The sequence below is a fragment of the Dermacentor variabilis genome, chromosome 2, assembly GCF_050947875.1.
Source record: "Dermacentor variabilis isolate Ectoservices chromosome 2, ASM5094787v1, whole genome shotgun sequence".
NCBI classification, from domain to species: domain Eukaryota; kingdom Metazoa; phylum Arthropoda; class Arachnida; order Ixodida; family Ixodidae; genus Dermacentor; species Dermacentor variabilis.
The window spans coordinates 239,177,373-239,195,125 of NC_134569.1; the positions used below are offsets into that span (position 1 = coordinate 239,177,373).

General features: G+C 46.8%; 1 protein-coding gene across 1 annotated transcript; it reads right to left on the reverse strand.

The window, feature by feature from the left end:
- Positions 1–6,619: 6,619 nt before the first annotated feature.
- LOC142570729 (uncharacterized) lies at positions 6,620–13,270 on the reverse strand. Its single transcript, XM_075679074.1, has 3 exons — positions 13,172–13,270; positions 9,696–10,897; positions 6,620–6,647 (listed from the first exon to the last, which is right to left on the reverse strand). The coding sequence occupies exons 1-3, from the start codon at positions 13,268–13,270 to the stop codon at positions 6,620–6,622; spliced, it is 1,329 nt and encodes a 442-aa protein (XP_075535189.1).
- Between the last annotated feature and the right edge of the window lie 4,483 nt (positions 13,271–17,753).

Here is a 17,753-nt window from a genome sequence, read left to right on the forward strand (position 1 = left end):
AAATGGGGGGGGGGGGGCATGGGCAGGACATGTAATGAGGAGGGAAGAAAACCGATGGTCGTTAAGGGTTACGGACTGGATCGCAAGGGAAGGGAAGTGTAGCAGGGGACGGCAGAAAGTTAGGTGGACGAATGAGATTAAGAAGTTTGCAGGGACGACATGGCCACAATTAGTACATGACCGGGGTAGTTAGAGAATATGGGAGAGGCCTTTGCCCTGCAGTGGGCGTAACCAGGTTGATGATGATGATGATGATAGTAGAATTATACAGATTTAAGATGTATTGCATAAAGAAACATATCAAGTACCTACAAAGCTTATTCACAATATGTACAATGTTATGCCTCCACTGGAGTGAAATATTCTTTATTAGATAGCTATTGGTAAAATCCCGCAGAATAGTTGAAGGAATGTCATTCCACACCTTGATACCGGTGTGTGTTATGCTCGGCTCTCCGTACACATTATTTGAAAACGACACTGAAAATTAACCTGTAGAGGAAATGCGAGTGTATCCAGAGTCTCACGAATAAGATCTCAGTCATTGTAGTCATGACCTCAGGAAGAGTCCCACTGCTGTTCAAAACGACCAAAGAATATTAAAGTTCGCTAATAACAAAAAGCGCAGCAGTCAAATGAGACAGCGAGCGTTACTGAAATCACGTGTCATCCTCCATGGTGCACGGCTTAGCAGGAGGCCGTGGGCTCGATTCTCTGCCTCCTCATTTCGATGGAAGAAAAATGCAAAAAAAGCGCTCGTGCACTTATAGATTTAGGCGCATGTTAAACAACCACAGGTAGTCATAGTTAATATGGAGTCCTCCACTACAGCGTGCCTCATAATAATATCGCGGTTATATCCCGTAAAACATACAATTTATTATTGAAGCGAAGCTTGCACTGTCTCACCAGTGGCGTTGTCGTGGTTACGCAAAAAAAAAAAAGAAAAAACCGGCTGCTCTCAGAGCAGAGCAGCTGTGGGAAAGGGCGGTCTGATGAGTTGACAGCTGCGCCGGCAACGGAGCGTGAGTCATAAGCAAAGGTTCCAGCTGCATAGGCACGCGCTCACGTCACGCGCGCAACCTATCAGAACCGTTTCGCTTCCACCGGGGAAAAAAGTCCAGGAAAGGGTATCGCGCGCGCTGCGCCGGCTTCGCTTCCGTTTAGTCTGGGAAAAGAGATGGGACGGCCAGGCGTTGTGGGTTCCCCCGAGGAACGGGCAGCGTTCGACGTGCGGCGGCGAGGACTCGCATGGGAAGAGGCTCGCCGTCGACGCGCCGATCCAGCCGTTAGAACCGCCAGATCCCAGGCAATCCGACAGCGACGAGAAGAATATCCCGAGCTGAGGGATTGGGAAGCCGAAGCAATCCGGCACCGCTACCTGTGGGTTACTTAACCGTGACGAAGGTCAAGTGCATGCAGGACAAGCTTTGCTTACGCCCATTACCGGGAGGGGAAGGGCTGCTAAATTTTTTCAAGTTCCGTTCACTGAATACTGTACCAATAACCCTTTTAACTTTTTATGCGTCAATTGACGCCATTACAGAAAACGTCGCACAAGATTCAACAAAGAAAATAAATATGAAGTGTGCTTTCGACGCGAAGCTTGTATAGTGTTTACGCAATTGCCAGAAGGCGGGTCGAGCGCAGGAAGAAAAGCAATGTTACGCCGGAAAATAAATTAGAAATTAACAGTAGCAATAACGCGCTTGGATCCAGTTTCTGGGAACGTTGTCATTGCCAAGCATCTTGAGTGTGTGGTTTGAACACTTTGTTTTACAAGGAACTGTGCTGTATAGTAGGCGAAGGGAAAAAAATGGAGCTTTTTTTTCGCGGATTTGATAACATCTTGCTTACGATGCGCAAACTGACGTCACCAAGGTTCAGTGGCTGGAAAAGCAAGGCTGCTTAGGTGGTGGGTTTGCCTTTATGTATATAGTACGCACTAGCGGAATCGAGCAAGAAACGGACCTGTTAGAAAGATAATTAGTGGAATCAGAAAAAGATTAACGCCGCAAATCAGCATATTTATAAATAAGATATAGTAAAAAAATGTCCGCACAACCAATCTTCCGATGTATGTTGAATCACTGAAGCCATGTATTGTAACCGCAGTATATATGAGTCGTGTATGAAACCTGGATGCTCTCTCGCGTGTGACAAATATGCCCTTTAACTCTGACTAGAACAAGTCCTGCAATGCATTAACCGGGCACCACAGATGCCAGCAACGTCGCCCGTACAAACTCTGATACCAATTCTTGACCATCCGCGAATGTGATCAGAGCTACAAGGAACATCACCCTACCGCATTTCTGGATCGCCGATCCAGCATTATGGTTAATTCAAGGTGAGAACATGTTCTTCTTTATTCAATGATGCAAACCTTGGACAGGTCGAAGCAGGGTGGGTAAAAAGAGAAACAAAGCAAATATAAACAAAGTTAATAAAGTTTCAAGGTATCAAAGTGTGGCGAAAGGCAATAGAGAATCATTCCAATCAGTTACACTGCGAGGAAAAAAATGAAAACTTGAAGTTCGTGCAAAATACGGCGTCAGCGAATTAGGATGATGGTGGCGAGTATGCCTTGATGTAGAAGAGGATAGATAGGCTGATGGACTAATTGCTAGGTCTCGATTCCGAAGCAAGGAAAGAAATTTCAGACGTAAAGTTTCCCTTCTATGTTCGAGACATTGAATGCCATTAGCCTACATTATTTCACAGGGTGTGTTAGACGGAGAAAATTTTGAGCAAATGAACCTTACAACTTTCCTCTGTACCTTTTCGGGACGGATAATGCATTTAGTAAACAGGTCCCAGGCAACGCATGCATATTCAAGTTTCGGCCTAGTTATTGTAATATACGCAACAAATTTTATACTCGGGAGTGAACTTTTAAGCTGATGCTTTAAAAAATATAGTTTACGGAACGCATAAGAGCAAATGTTATTTATATGTAAATTCCAGGATAAAGTATTAGTAAGTGTAACACCTAAGTAGTTGTACTGAGTCTCTTCCTGCAGTGGTGACGAACCTAGCGTGTAGGTAAAAAAAGAGTGGAACTTTTTGGCGAGACATGCAAAGAAAGACGATCTTATCAGTATTAAGCTGCATTTCCCATGCTTCACACCATTCAAAAATATTTGCAAGAGCTAAGTTTAGATGGTGGCGATCGTTAGTTGAAGTGATTTCTTAAAGAATCACGCAATCATCTGCAAATGAGCTGGTTTGGACGTTTGGATCAATTGGAGCGATTATATCGTCAATATACAGTGAAAGCAGTTATGGACCTCGCACACTTCCTTGAGGGAACTCGGAGCCGACAGGAAGACAGCCCGGCTGGCGCTTATTACTACTAGAAACCGGTAGCAATTGGTTAAATAGTTCGTTATCCATATGATCAAAATTTTCAGAAGTTCAATGCTTGTGAGTTTTAGTATTAGTTTGTCACATGGAGATCTATCAAAAGCTTTGCTGAAACGTAGAACTATTGCATTAATCTGACCGTTCTTATCAAGGCATGCAGCGAGTGAATGTACTACTGTACCAATTTCTGTAATTATTGACTAGCCTTTTACAAACCGGTGTTGGTAACTAGAGAGGACAGAGTGCTCGTCTAAGAATTCATTTATCTGATTAGCAAAAATGTCGAATAGTTACAGCATGACGATATAAGCGATATGGGACGGTAATTTTGTGTTAAAAACCCGATCACCTTTTTTTTTGTGTACGGGCACAACTATGGCTTTTTTATCTTCCTGTCACCCGCTAATTGCGTGAAGAAATTAAATACGATAAGTAAAAACAAAAAAAACTTCGCATTATACTTAGCATATTGCTTCAAAAAAACGTTAGGAATGTCGCAGGACCACATGTTGATTTAGCTTTTTAAATTTAGTAGCATAGAAACAACGCCAAGAAATTAAATAAAATACACATCAGCGGGATGAAATACTATGTCACTGGATGGACAAATGCCAGAGTTAGAAAACACGCCATGAAAGTAGTCACTGAAATGACACGCACTATCACCACGATCAGGAACTAAAGAAGCATCAATATAAATTAGTGACACTGGTTAATCTTTTTCGCTTGCATAATTCGAATACATATTTTGGCTCCAGCCCCAACGTAAAAGCGGCCCGCTTTGGTCTTGGAAAGTAGCGCGATCTAATGGACCTCAATAATGTTTTCCATCCATCCACCCAGTTAGCGATGGCTGTTGTTGATTTATGTTGGCCCGAGATGGCGCTCCTCGGTAGCCCGAGTTAGAGTTACTGTATATGCTACCACAGGTAGCAGAGTTGCGCGTAGGTTCGCCATCTTGCCTGGGAAGCAACCAAATCTGCGCGGCGAAGCCGTACTCCGTTTTTTTGCAGGCGGCATGCCTACCGTATCGTCGATCGACCGGTGGTGGTTTTGCATCGCTTTTGGACTGCTTGTGCGCCTAATCGCAAACAAAGCGCATCGAAACAGCTGACTGCATAAGATCGTCAAGAAAAAGGCGCCGAGATCGGTCGTCACCGAAGCTTCGGCCTAGCGTATCCGCCGAGTCCGTCTGCACGCTCTCGGCGCGCCTAGGCTCAGGAATCAAGAAGTCTAACACGGATAAATCACTCTATATTTCAGCTTTCGCATCGGTGTTCTTAAATAAACCATTTTTTTTCATGTTTACAGTGCCAGCACAAGTAGCGATGAGCGCCGATGTGACGCGTCATAAACACAGGTATATATGTGCTGTCGCGGAAGGCTCCCGGCACTAGCCTACGCTTCTCTGACGAAGATATATGACTAGACAGACGTGTCGACTGAAAGGCACCACTGAACTAAGAAAACGTTGCATATCCTTCGCGTGAAGAACAAGAAACAGCTATCCAAATCAGTATTAACAGCCCATACAACGTCTCGGGTCGGCGGTTCATTTAGGACTTTTTTTCAAAGGTAAAATGCCAGTCGCAAGTGAAAATAGATGTTGTGGCACTTCCGAGCATGCTACTGAATACGGACAGCAATATTTTTTTTGTGGTACAGGCGTGAGTTTTATATGCAGGGTGATAGCGCATCTACCATGACTGAGCGAGACATCTCTGAAACTAAAACTGCTTCTCGAACCTTGACATGGCATATTATCCACTCATGTTCTCGTCCTGGCGTGCGTGGCGCAGTGTTAAAGTACCGGGCTTGGGATATGTAGGTCCGACGATCGAATCCTGGTCGGAGCTTTTCTTTATTTTTTTTATTGCACCAAATCGCTCTCTTGCTTTTTGTATTCCAACAAAATATATACAGTGTCCAGGCACCGCGTATTTAACGCGCTAGAGTTATTTTTCGCACCAGTACTCAGTGCCTCTGAGTACGCCGTGCCTGCCCAGCATCCAGCACGCGGCACTGGGCCCATAATCCGGCAGTGTACTGAACACTGGATAATGGGTACTCGGTTTTGCATTAGAGATACCTGCTTATGTGCCAAAGCTCTTAGCGTGTAGGCAGTCTAAAACATTACTGGTGAATCAATGACCAACCATTAGTATTTCGACACTGGTACTCCATTAGACTTGCTGTAGAAACGTACCCACCTACTAGCAGGCACTGGATATCAGCCACACTGGATATCAGCCACACCTGCAAGTACCACTTCATTATGTGCCTTTTCACTGCAGGGATTCCAAAAGTAACCTTCTGTGGGAGTGTAGTGAAGGTTTTTCTCTCACAGGATTGACATAGCTACATTGACATAGCTATATAGCTAGCTCTCCGCAGCTAGCCCGCACGAGAACAGCGAACGCCAAGGTCGGCCGGATTCGCTTTGAATTTGACTGGCGATAACTTGTGTCAATCCAGTTCGCTGCAGCGGCGGCGTCGGGAAATACAAAAATTGGCCCGAGCATGTGCTTCTCCGCAATGCACGGTTGCTTGACTACCACGTGATGACGCTCTGCCAATAGAAGCGCTAGCGGTGTGATAAAACAGACGCGCAACTCTGCTACCTGTGGTAGCATATACAGTAACTCTAGCCCGAGTTAGGGTGCCTCGATGCGCGCGCCCTCTCGGAGGGTGGAGTCATTCTGTGAAGGGGTCAGTGCCGCCTTCCGACCGCCGGCCGCCATTGCGCGCCCCACATTTCATTACGGCCGGTCGAGAGAGACACGTGCACGGCGTTTTCTGGTCCGAAATGCCCGGGTGTTGCGTGCCCCAGTGCACGAACCACTCACGGAATGATTGGAAGAATCACCGACTTCAGTTGAGCGCAGGATTTTGCACCATATTGGTGACTTTATTGTGAAATATTGAAAAAAAAAAGAGAAACTGCGAGCAGTGCAAGGCTGCAATGCTGGGCTCAACGAGCCATGAGCATGCATATTTAACTCCACTAAAAGAGTATGTTCATGGTGGTAAGAACTTATGTTTTCCGAGCGGTGAAGTTTTGAGCTTGCTCACATCCTGCGAAGAGCACTTTAAAGGAATCATGTCCTGGACTGAAAACCTGTTCACCCTGAAGTCTCCTCTAAAGGCTGTGACAGAATATTTAATCAAGAGGGCTCAGTGAAGTCTGGAGGCATGCCAGTGACACAAGGATTCTCTGGAACACATGCTGGTATTAAGTTATGCAAGAGTAAGGCTACGCATTCACCTGCGTCAGCTCGAAGCTGTGAGAATTAGTGGGCATGGAAGCAAGACATGCGCTGCAGTTAATTTGTAGTGAGTTGTAGCACTTGTTGTTTTTGAAATCCTTAAAGTTCTCGACCAAATAAACAGGCTATGACATCGGAAATTGCTATCTATTGAATGCACTTTTTCTCAGTGTTGAGAAGCCGTGTGGCCACTTTATTTTAGCAGCATCGATGACCGGTTTATAGCAATTACCAGTTGACAATATATTCATGCAGAAAATATGCTAAACAGGGCTTTATAGTCAATTACTACGTGAGAGTCGTGATTTAGTGCTATATAAGCCACATGTAAAGCACCAAGTAATCTGGTATGCATTCAATGTTTTGTTTACCCACATCTGCATATTTACAGTAAGGTAAAAGAATTCAACGCAAAGTTAAGAATAACTATGGAAGCACTGCTAAACAGAATACGGCCACAAAATAAAACGTTCAGTGAAAGCGCATGCTATATACTCACGCTGAACAAAACCTGTGCCAGAAATGGTTCATTTCGTACTATTATAGTGTGTAATATCCCACAGAGCAAATATAAATTACGTTTCGAACTACAATGAATGAATAAAAGCGGCCCGGATGTATAGGCTCCGTAGCTATCGCGCTCGACTGCTGATCCTGAGAACGTGGGAGCCACCCGAGGCACCCTAGCCCGAGTTAGGGAACCTCGATGCGCGCTCTCCCGTCCGCAGCCATGCAGGGTGAAGACAGCCGCGTCGTCTGCTACGGCGTCCGCCATTATGATGACCGCTCCATAGGCAGTCAACGGGCGACGCGCAACTGCATGTACAGTTCGCTTCGATAGCGTGTGCTGCTTTAATAATATATCGAGAACACGAAATTTTCGCATCAGCAGTGTGAAGGTATCAATTTATTCTTCTGTCATTTTTATTTTTAAAGCGGAATTTCCAAATGGACTTGCTGGCAGCAGAAAACTGCTGTCCAGGCCAGCCGCGCATACCTTAAAGAACGTCTTGTTGGGCTAGCTGGTGACTGCTCACCTTGGTTAGAGGCACGAAACATACGCAGGCACGAGTCCCGCCGTCTTTCGTTGTGTCTGTGTGTGAGTTTCGTGCCTTTAACCAAAGTGTAAAGACCGTTTGGCTGCCAGCGGAAACCCGAATTTGTTTAAAAAACCGCGTGTCGCCACGAGACAAAAGAATAATCGTCATCGCACACCCTACTTTCAAATCTTGTTATCGAATCAGTCATCAGTTAGCCCATTTACGGGCTGAATGCTGCAACGCTGAGTAGAAAGCAATGATCGTAACAGTCAAATAACCACTCTGCGGTTGAAACGAGGCCGTGTGTAAGTGATGTTCTACCAATGTTGAATGGTTGTTTCGGGGTCACGGAAACTGCAGTGAATGTGGCAGCTTTTCATTTGTCTGGGTCATCTGCGCTGACATTTGCGAATATTTCAACCGATATCACACCCACGGCCTTTCTTTGTGATTTCGTAGCATCGGATGTGATGGATCCGTAGTAGAGGGCATCGGAAATTTCGACCACCTGAGGTTGTATTGATATGCACCGATACTGAACTAGGACACAGCACCATGCGTTTAACTTCTATAGAAACTCGGCCGCCGCGGCTGGATGGCTCCCACGTCCTCAGGATCAGCAGTCGAGCGCGATAACTACAGACCGTATACATCCGGGCCGCTTTTATTGCTTCATTGTAGTTCGAAGGGTAATTTATATTTGTTCTGTGGGATATTGCACACTAATAGCACGAAATGAACCATTTATGGCGCATTTTTATGTTTAGCTTGAGTATATAGCATGCGCTTTCATTGCACGTTTTATATTATTTTGTGGCCGTATTCTGTTTAGCAGTGCTTCCATAGCTATTCTTCATTTTGTTTTGAATTCTTTTACCTTACTGTAAATATGCAGGTGAGGCTAAACAAAATATTGAATACATACCACGCTGTACAGCCTCGCCCACCACATCTACCACCAATCCCTATCTCGACGGAACTGCCAGGTCTCGAAGAACCGTTCCCCAACATGTGCCCTACAGCAGACGGCAGCCTCTCTCCTCCAAGAGAGACTTGGGGACCACCTTCACATCTTCGTCGATGGATCCGTGATACCGGAGACTGGCTCATCCACAGGAGCCTGCGTTGTACCGGCCCTACGAAAGAGCAAGCTGTGCCGTCTCCCGGGGCACGCAAGTTCTACCGCAGCAGAGTTAGCAGGACTCCACGTTGATGAAGAAATTACGGCCACTGACCAAGTCAAGGTGAAACAACACACAGAGACGTTTCGGGACCCGTACGGGTTCCTTGATCACACTAAGAGCGGGCAAGAGCCGCAAGTCGTTTTTATGCCAAAATGTGACGTAGGGAACGGGTGTAGTTAGCAGGAAGATTTCCACCAGTCCTGTTGATACTGTTGTCAGTAGTTTGAATAAATAAAGATTCTAACAAGAGTCGCGTCATCGAATTCTTTTCCTTAGCTATTATAGCAGCGTTTTCCCAATCGATGCGGTGACTGCGATTATCGGCGTGTTCGGCAAGGGCGTTCGATACTTTTTTCTTGTTGGAGACGTCCCTTTGGTGCTCTTTTAATCTTCTCGTGAATTTGCCGGTTTCACCGATGTAGCTGCAGCTGCAGTCTGCGCATGGTACCTTGTATATGACACCGGGATAATTCTTGCTTTCAAGCCGATCCTTTACGTTAACAAGCTGATTTCTCAGCTTGTTGGATGGCATGTGGGCTATTCTGAGATCGTATCTTGAGAATACGCGGCTAAGAGCTTCGCTGACGCCAGGAACATATGGGACGCCAGCGCGTTTCATGAACGACTTGCCTTGAGACGGCTTTGGATGGAGGACCCGGGCTTCCATTTTGTCAATAAACTTCTTGGGGTACCCGTTCCTGGATAATTCGTGACTTTTTTTCTTTAGTTCGTTCTGCATTTCGTGGTCACTTGAGCAGATGCGTGTGGCCCGCGTCACGAGAGATGAGACAACCGATTGCTTATGGCAAGCCGGGTGGCATGAATTGAAGTTTAAGTACTGGCCGGTATGAGTCGCCTTCCTGTGCACGGCAAATGAGAGCCTCGTTCCACTTCGCCGCACGAGGACGTCAAGGAAGGGGAGGCTGTTGTCGCACTCGTATTCTGTGGTAAATTGTATGGCTGCGTCTGCTGAGTTGAGAAGTCGTAGGAGGCGTGAAGCGTCCGGCTTTCGCACAATGCAAAAACAGTTGTCTACGTAGCAGACGAAAACCTTCGGCGCGGGAGCGAAGTCAGTGAGGGCCTTCTGTTCAATGACTTCCATGACCAAGTTAGCGGTAGTAACGGAAATGGAAGCACCCATGGCAGTTCCGTTGATCGGCCTGTAAAACTGTTTGTTGTAAGTGAAGTAGGTGTTGCTCAAACAGAAGTCTAAAAGCTCGCAAATGTCCTCTACTTCCAAAGGGGTGCGCTCAGCGAGCGTGTCGTCCGCCAGCAGGACATCTCTGCACGTAGCTACGGCCAGGTCAACAGGCACTGAAGTGAAGAGCGACTTCACGTCAAATGACACCACAATGTCGTCTTCATCCAGGGAGATGTCGCGCACTTTCTCCACGAAGGCTGAAGAATTTGAAATGTGCGTCGCTGTCTTGCCGGTGTGCGGGCCCAGCACTTGGTGTAGGTAACCTGATAACCGGTGCAGCGGTGACCGTGTAAAGTCTACAATAGGCCGTAGTGGAACGCCTGGCTTGTGAACTTTCGGTAGTCCGTATATTGCAGGTGCGGACCCGTTAGTACACAAGAGGCGATGGTAGAGATGCTTTTGCTGCGGTGGAACAAACTTAAAAACCTTGGAGAGGAGCTTCTGCAGTTTTGCTTGCAGGTTGACCGTCGGGTCTTTCTGGATCGCGACGTACGTATCCTCGCCTGACAGCAATTCCTTCATTTTCTCATTGTAGTCACTTCTGTCGAGCAACACGATGGCATTTCCCTTATCTGCAGGAAGGATGGCAATGGAGTCATTGTTCCGGAGGCCCTCGACGGCTTGTTTCTCGGCAGGTGAAAATCGGGCTTGAGGGTTGCTCGTCCGCCACTTTGAAAAAACACCAATGGCGCGGGTGCGAGCTTCTTCTCTTACTTCGGAAGGAAGTTGAGTGACGGCGCGTTCCACGGCGCAGATTACTCTAGCTGGGTTGGGTGACGCGCCAGTGTTGAAGTTCAAGCCCTTGCACGTCTCATCTCTCGTGACGCGGGCCACACGCATCTGCTCAAGTGACCACGAAATGCAGAACGAACTAAAGAAAATTCGTCACGAATTATCCAGGAACGGGTACCCCAAGAAGTTTATTGACAAAGTGGAAGCCCGGGTCCTCCATCCAAAGCCGTCTCAAGGCAAGTCGTTCATGAAACGCGCTGACGTCCCATATGTTCCTGGCGTCAGCGAAGCTCTTAGCCGCGTATTCTCAAGATACGATCTCAGAATAGCCCACATGCTATCCAACAAGCTGAGAAATCAGCTTGTTAACGTAAAGGATCGGCTCGAAAGCAAGAATTATCCCGGTGTCATATACAAGGTACCATGCGCAGACTGCAGCTGCAGCTACATCGGTGACACCGGCAAATTCACGAGAAGATTAAAAGAGCACCAAAGGGACGTTTCCAACAAGAAAAAAGTATCGAACGCCCTTGCCGAACACGCCGACAATCGCAGTCACTGCATCGATTGGGAAAACGCTGCTATAATAGCTAAGGAAAAGAATTCGATGACGCGACTCTTGTTAGAATCTTTATTTATTCAAACTGCTGACAACAGTATCAACAGGACTGATGGAAATCTTCCTGCTAACTACACCCGTTCCCTACGTCACATTTTGGCATAAAAACGACTTGCGGCTCTTGCCTCCTACGAAGGGATGCCTCGTTGCTGCTCCGACTGCGAGTTGGCTGCTACTGGACGGCAGCCCGCCGGCACCGCCTTGGGAAAGCCACCTCGCCAGCCTGTGCCTCCTGTGGTGAACCGGAAACTCTGGAGCACCTCCTGCTGGCCTGCCCTGCTCACCTGCAGCCCCGCGGTCGACTCCTGCAAGAGTTCCACCGCCTGGCGCTCCCATGTTCACGACAGGAAGATATCCTCTTCCCCTGTCGTAATCAGCTACCAGCCTTCTTAAGTGTCGTCGAGTACCTCGACTCGTCGGGGCTCTCGGCGAGACTATAGAATATTTCTACAAAGACGGATGGCCTAACGGCCATCCCACCACCTCGGGCTTCCTTATCGGCCACTACTTCGCTTCCCTCTCTACGACCCTCTACCTTTCTCCCTCCTACCCTCTCTCTCTTTTAAGCCCATCCCTTCCACCCTGCTGGCGCTGAGCCGTGCTTCCGGATGGGTTGCAGAAAATAGCGCTAGCCTTTTCTCCTTCCCCACAAGAACCACTTCTCATACCAGATTATTTGGTGCCTTACATGTGGCTTACATAGCAATAAATCACGACTCTGACGTAGTAATTGACTACAAAGCCCTGTGTAGCATATTTTCTGCACGAACTTATTGTCAACTGGTAATCGCTATTAACCGGTGATCGATGCTGCTAAAATAAAATGGCCATACGGCTTCTCAACACTGAGAAAAAGTGCATTCAATACATAGCAATTTCCGATGTGACAGCTTGTTTATTTGGTCGGGAACTTGAAGGATTACAAGAACAGCACGCACTACAACTCACTGCAAATTAACCGCAGCGCATGTCTTGCTTCCATGCCTACTAATTCTCGCAGCTTCGAGCTGGGGCAGGTGAATGCGTAGCCTTACTCTTGCATAACTTGATATCAGCATGTGTTCCAGAGAATCCTTGTGTAGCTGGCATGCCTCCAGACTGCCCTGAGCCCTCTTGATTAAATATTCTGTCACAGCCTTTAGAGGAGACTTCACGGTGAACAGGTTGTCAGTCCAAGACGTGATTCCATTAAAGTGCTCTTCGCAGGACGTGAGCAAGCTCATTGACCGCTCGGATAACATAAGTTCTTACCATCATGAACATACCCTTTTAGTGGAGTTAAATATACATGCCCATGGCTCGTCGAGCCCAGCATTGCAGCCCTGCACTGCTGGAAGTTTTTTGTTTTTTCAACATTTCTTTCACCACCAATATGGTGTAAAGCCACCAATATGGTGTAAAATGCTGCACTCAACTGAAGCTAGTGCTTCATTGAAAAGAATTTTGCCATAATCAATTTCTTCTTGAACATCTTGAGCACACTCTCTTTTTCCTTGTGAAATCATGTCGACCAGGTACTCAGAATCATCCGTCCCATAACTTGAGGTCGCTGGCGTGCGCAAAAATTGACTGGCACACAGAAGCTTCAGAGCACATTTCATGTCGTGCGCGTTTGGAACGGGTTTCCTCTTGCGCACAACAGAAAAAAGATTCTCTAGGCAGCCCTGCAGTAGTCTCCCGGTGACGAAGATTTTGTAGCCATCCATTTTAAGTATAGCATGTTGCAAACGAAGGAATACTGTGGTTGCTATCATGTGTCCTGCCTGTGAGGGCTTCCACTTGGACGTGTTGCCCATCTGCATGCCTTGAATGGTCTCTAATGCCAGGCGCAACGTGTCCAGGGCTTCGTGGTACTGTGCCATGTCTCGCCAACTAAGTGCAACTGATGGATGTCGCGAGCACATAAGTTTGTACCATTTTGCGATGAGCTCGAGGAACCATGCTGTGGTTTCGGCTTCTGGCTTGAGCACTTCTTCTATTATTAGGCGACGAATGGCAGCTGGCGATTCCTTGAAAAACTGAACTGCTATGCCGACCTTCATTTTTGTAAAATGTCCTTTGCTGACATGCACTTCCGAAAGTTTGGGCACAATTTTAAGTTTTCTGTCACAGTCACATTCCATGACAGCACGCAAATGCTCTACCTTAACTTTGTTGGAGGGTAAGCCATGGTGGCAGACAGTTGCATCGCTTAGTGTAAAGTCAATCAAGTTCAAAGGCTGACCCCGAATATTTTTATCACGTCTGCGGCATCCGCTGTGAAAAAGAGTTCCATTCCCTCAAGCACAGTATGGCGGATTGAGCACAGCATTGTAGAATTCCTGTGACTGTAAAAACCTAACTCGCGCCACATCGCTTTGTTGGAGGATTCCATGTCAGAGGTCACGGCAAGAACTCTGAGAGAAATATCTGCGCAAAGCTGCACAATTGCGAGCACAATATCCTTGAGCAGACAACCATCGACAGAGGTTCCTGTAAAATGGTATGCAATGATCTGCTTCCACCTTGAGTTCAAACCTCCGACTATAAACACTAAGCAATGACAGGCAGGTTCATCTGGCTCTGCTGGGAGTGTTTTTCCTCCAAACACGACGTCTTCAGCACGATCGAGCTCATATCCCTGGACAATTTCTATTTCATCTAGATAAAGTACGCAATCTCTTACAATGTCATCCATGCCCTCTGCGTTTACTCTGAGCACGTCAATCACTTCAGGTGAAATCCCTAACAGGAACTTGAGCCCTTGAAGACGACGGACAAGAGTCATATTGGAAGGCAGAGGGTGCCCAAGTTTTCTCAGGGTTTCATAGCCTGATGTTCCATTCACGAACTTTATCTGAAGGGCTTGTTTAATTGTTTTCGACGACCACGCGGCACCTGGGTTGCTGTTCCGTGATAGGGCTTGCATTTTGTCTTCATTTAGAAACTTCAGTTTTTTTCGTAACACCCCGCTGGCATTTTCCAACTTTTGAAGCTTTCTTTTATTTGACTGGTTTGTAGCACTTGCCTTGCTATGAACTTCCTGAAGTTTCGCATACTTTCTCTTCATGTCCTCAAGCAGTTTATTCACTTCAGCACCCGAGCTGTTACTGCACTTCTCTCCCAACCATTCGTCACGGGTTGCACTAAGTGGGCCGGCAACTTGCTGAGAATCTGTGGCAGGAACTGAGGTTTCCGGCGTGGAACTTGGGCGAGTCAAGTTGTTCATCTGACGTTGAGTCATCTCCGTGCCATCACTCGCCACTGGCAGCAATTCTTGATTTGCTGCCTCTGGTATATCAGCCGCGTCGTTGACATGCTGGTCTTGAATGTCTGTCGGTAAGGTATCAGAAGCATTGGGTCGATGCTGCAGAGTATGTGTTCCTTCTTCTGCCGCAGGTGCCCCTTGTGGTAAGAGCCTTTCTTTTGGCGGCTTCCTGTGCTTAGGCATCGCTGAAAAAAAGAGAAACCACAGGTGTTGCATCTCAGCGGGTAAATTCTTTTATCATTATGAACGAACATGCTCCGAGTTATGCTACATATAGAATGAAAATAAACAAAATACGAAATTGTCAGTAGCATGCGTCTGGATGGCAGGCGCGGTTGATTCATCTCTCCATAAAAATAGAGGAAACGAGCTATTTCATTGACCGGTGGTATGCAGAGCATCTTGCTGTAATGTGCGTCTTTTCTGGCTCTGAGGAAACACCTGGATAATCGCTACATGTGACTAAGGATGGCCGGTCATAAGAGTGCTAAGCTAGAGCAACAAACCGGCAAAGACTGCAAGAAGGAACAAGATTAAGAAACAAGCTCCGGAAACTTCAGTTAGTGCGAAAATATGTGGCTTCTTGCCTCTGAACGAGAAGAGCGTTGGCACAGCATTGGGCTTCAATTTTTTCCAACCGTCCACCCGTTTCTACTCAACGGCACTTTCTTGAAAATGTGCCTGCAGCACGTAAGCACGCAATTTTGACACCAGCTTATCACTGTTTAAATTAAAAAGGCTTCACGCTAACCTTCTAAACAGCCCAAAATAACTAACACACACAGGGACTTTCACGAACAGTGATAAGTGAAATTTAGGGGCTCGCTAAAATATAGTCAGGAAGAAGCCAAAGACTGCCGGCTTTCTCTGAACAAACAGCGACAGTGTGAGGAAATTCTACAATATGAACTGAAGGAGTGTGCGCTTTCCAAATTAAAATATTAAAGCTTCTTGCCTATACTGACAGGTGGAACAAGGCTAGCGAGCTAAGAAATCATTTTAAATATAAAAAATGGCACCCTGTTATATTATATGTATGCTCAAAAAGGTAATGTTTTAGGTCAACACTGGCGTCGTGCTGTCCACAAAGTTCGAGGAGCACGAACACAACAGCTCTCTTTTTCGTTTAATTCTGTCACCGCCCAAAATAAATTTCTGTCGTTGGACCGATACGTAGCCTTGAAATCCTCATCAATCATCTCTTATCTGGTATTCAAATAATTCGCCGATCATCGGACGAAAAAATAGTGAATGCACAGACAATGCATGATCAAATTACTCATGCCCAATGCACAACTACGTGGCTTCTATACATAACAGTAACCACCAATTAATTGTCACTAAATGACATGACAGTCGTGACATGACATGCTTGTTATGACCATACATGTGTCATGCGTGGTCACAGGTTTCATCCCCCCCCACACACACAAACACACGCATAAGCACATACACACGGACACCAAGTACCGCCCGAGTTGGATAGCGGCACAAAAATAACGCCGGGAAAACACGTCAACACGATCCGTATGTCATTACATGAAAGGCAAGCTTAAAGTTCACCTTACCTTCTACTGCGCCATGCGTATGCTCTTCCAGCTAAGTACAAAATCAAATTGTACGAGACGCCGGTCACAAAGAGCGCACAACGTACGCGTACTGTACATCTTGACGCTCTTGCAGCCGGTGTGCAACAAGCGATTAAAAACAAAGCATTTGGTGTTATCCAGAAATAAAGAGTTACACACGCATGCATATGTGCCAGATATCAAGAATATAAGATGAACACGCTACGGGAAAAAGCACACAAATGAACGAATAACTACGAATGCAGAAATGGCATAACTTACGCTGCACACACACGACCGGTCCGTGGGTTGGAACTTGTCGCGCTTGACCTTAACCAACCAGAGGAGTCGTCTTTTCGATTCTTTAGGAAATCGGAACATCTTCCAGTCATTCCGTGAGTGGTTCGTGCACTGGGGCACGCAACAACCGGACATTTCGGACCAGAAAACGCCGTGCACGCGTCTCTCTCGACCGACCGCAACGAAATGTGGGGAGCGCAATGGCGGCCGGCGGTCGGAAGGCGGCACTGACCCCTTCAGAGAATGATTCCACCCTCCGAGAGGGCGCGCGCATCAAGGCACCTTAGCCCGAGTGCGAGCTGGCAACGCGAAAGAAGAGCCAGGGTCCGGCGGAGAGCAACGTTTATTCCCGCTGCAAAACGTCTGACCAGGCTGTGCACACACAACTCTTCCGTCTCATCGCGAGCGCCCGTTTTTAAAGGCTCATTATCGCCAGCTCAGAGAACTACAACAAGGATATTCCATGACTGCACCTGCTTTCACCCGCCCCTACGGGGCAACACTCATTTCATCGAACCACGCATTCGTTTATAGTTACCCGCTACCGGTCGTCACTCGCCATGCCCACCTGAGCAAACAGCTACCGGTTTGTGGTCATCTGCAGCGGCATGGGTTGAAAAAGCACATGCAGCGGAATTTTCTTCCTCCCCAAATTACGGACCCGCCTCCACGGCTCACTTCCACGAAACACGCTTTTCACGCGTGCTTTTTCATATCTCTGCGCACTGGCTAGGCGGACGCTGTCACGGCTCTCAATTTACTTGACGGCCCCCGTCCGCACTACTGAGTGACCCCGGCGCCATTGCAGCTGCATCCAGTACGGAGAACACTGTTAAGAAAAGCATGGCGAATCGCCCCAAAGGCCCAACTCCTAAACCCTCAAACTGAATCTCCGCCCATTAAGAACGTTACTGGACGCTAGTTGTCCACGTAACATGAAAAAAGAGAACGCGTTACTTTGAATAGCATAAAAGTATGTAAAAAAAACACCCACCCACACATCCACCCATACACAAAAAAAAAATTACCGACGATTACGTTACTTCCTAATGCGAAATGTGAGCGCAGCAGCTGTTTCACCTTTTGGATAGATTGAGGCAAAGAAATCGAGCAACACATGTATGCGCTATCACATAATTTTTTTTTATTTTTCACACGTATTCCTTTAACAAAGACTCCACTAACAGTTCTTGACAGTCATGAAGGAAGCTTTGTGGTCGGAGAAATAGA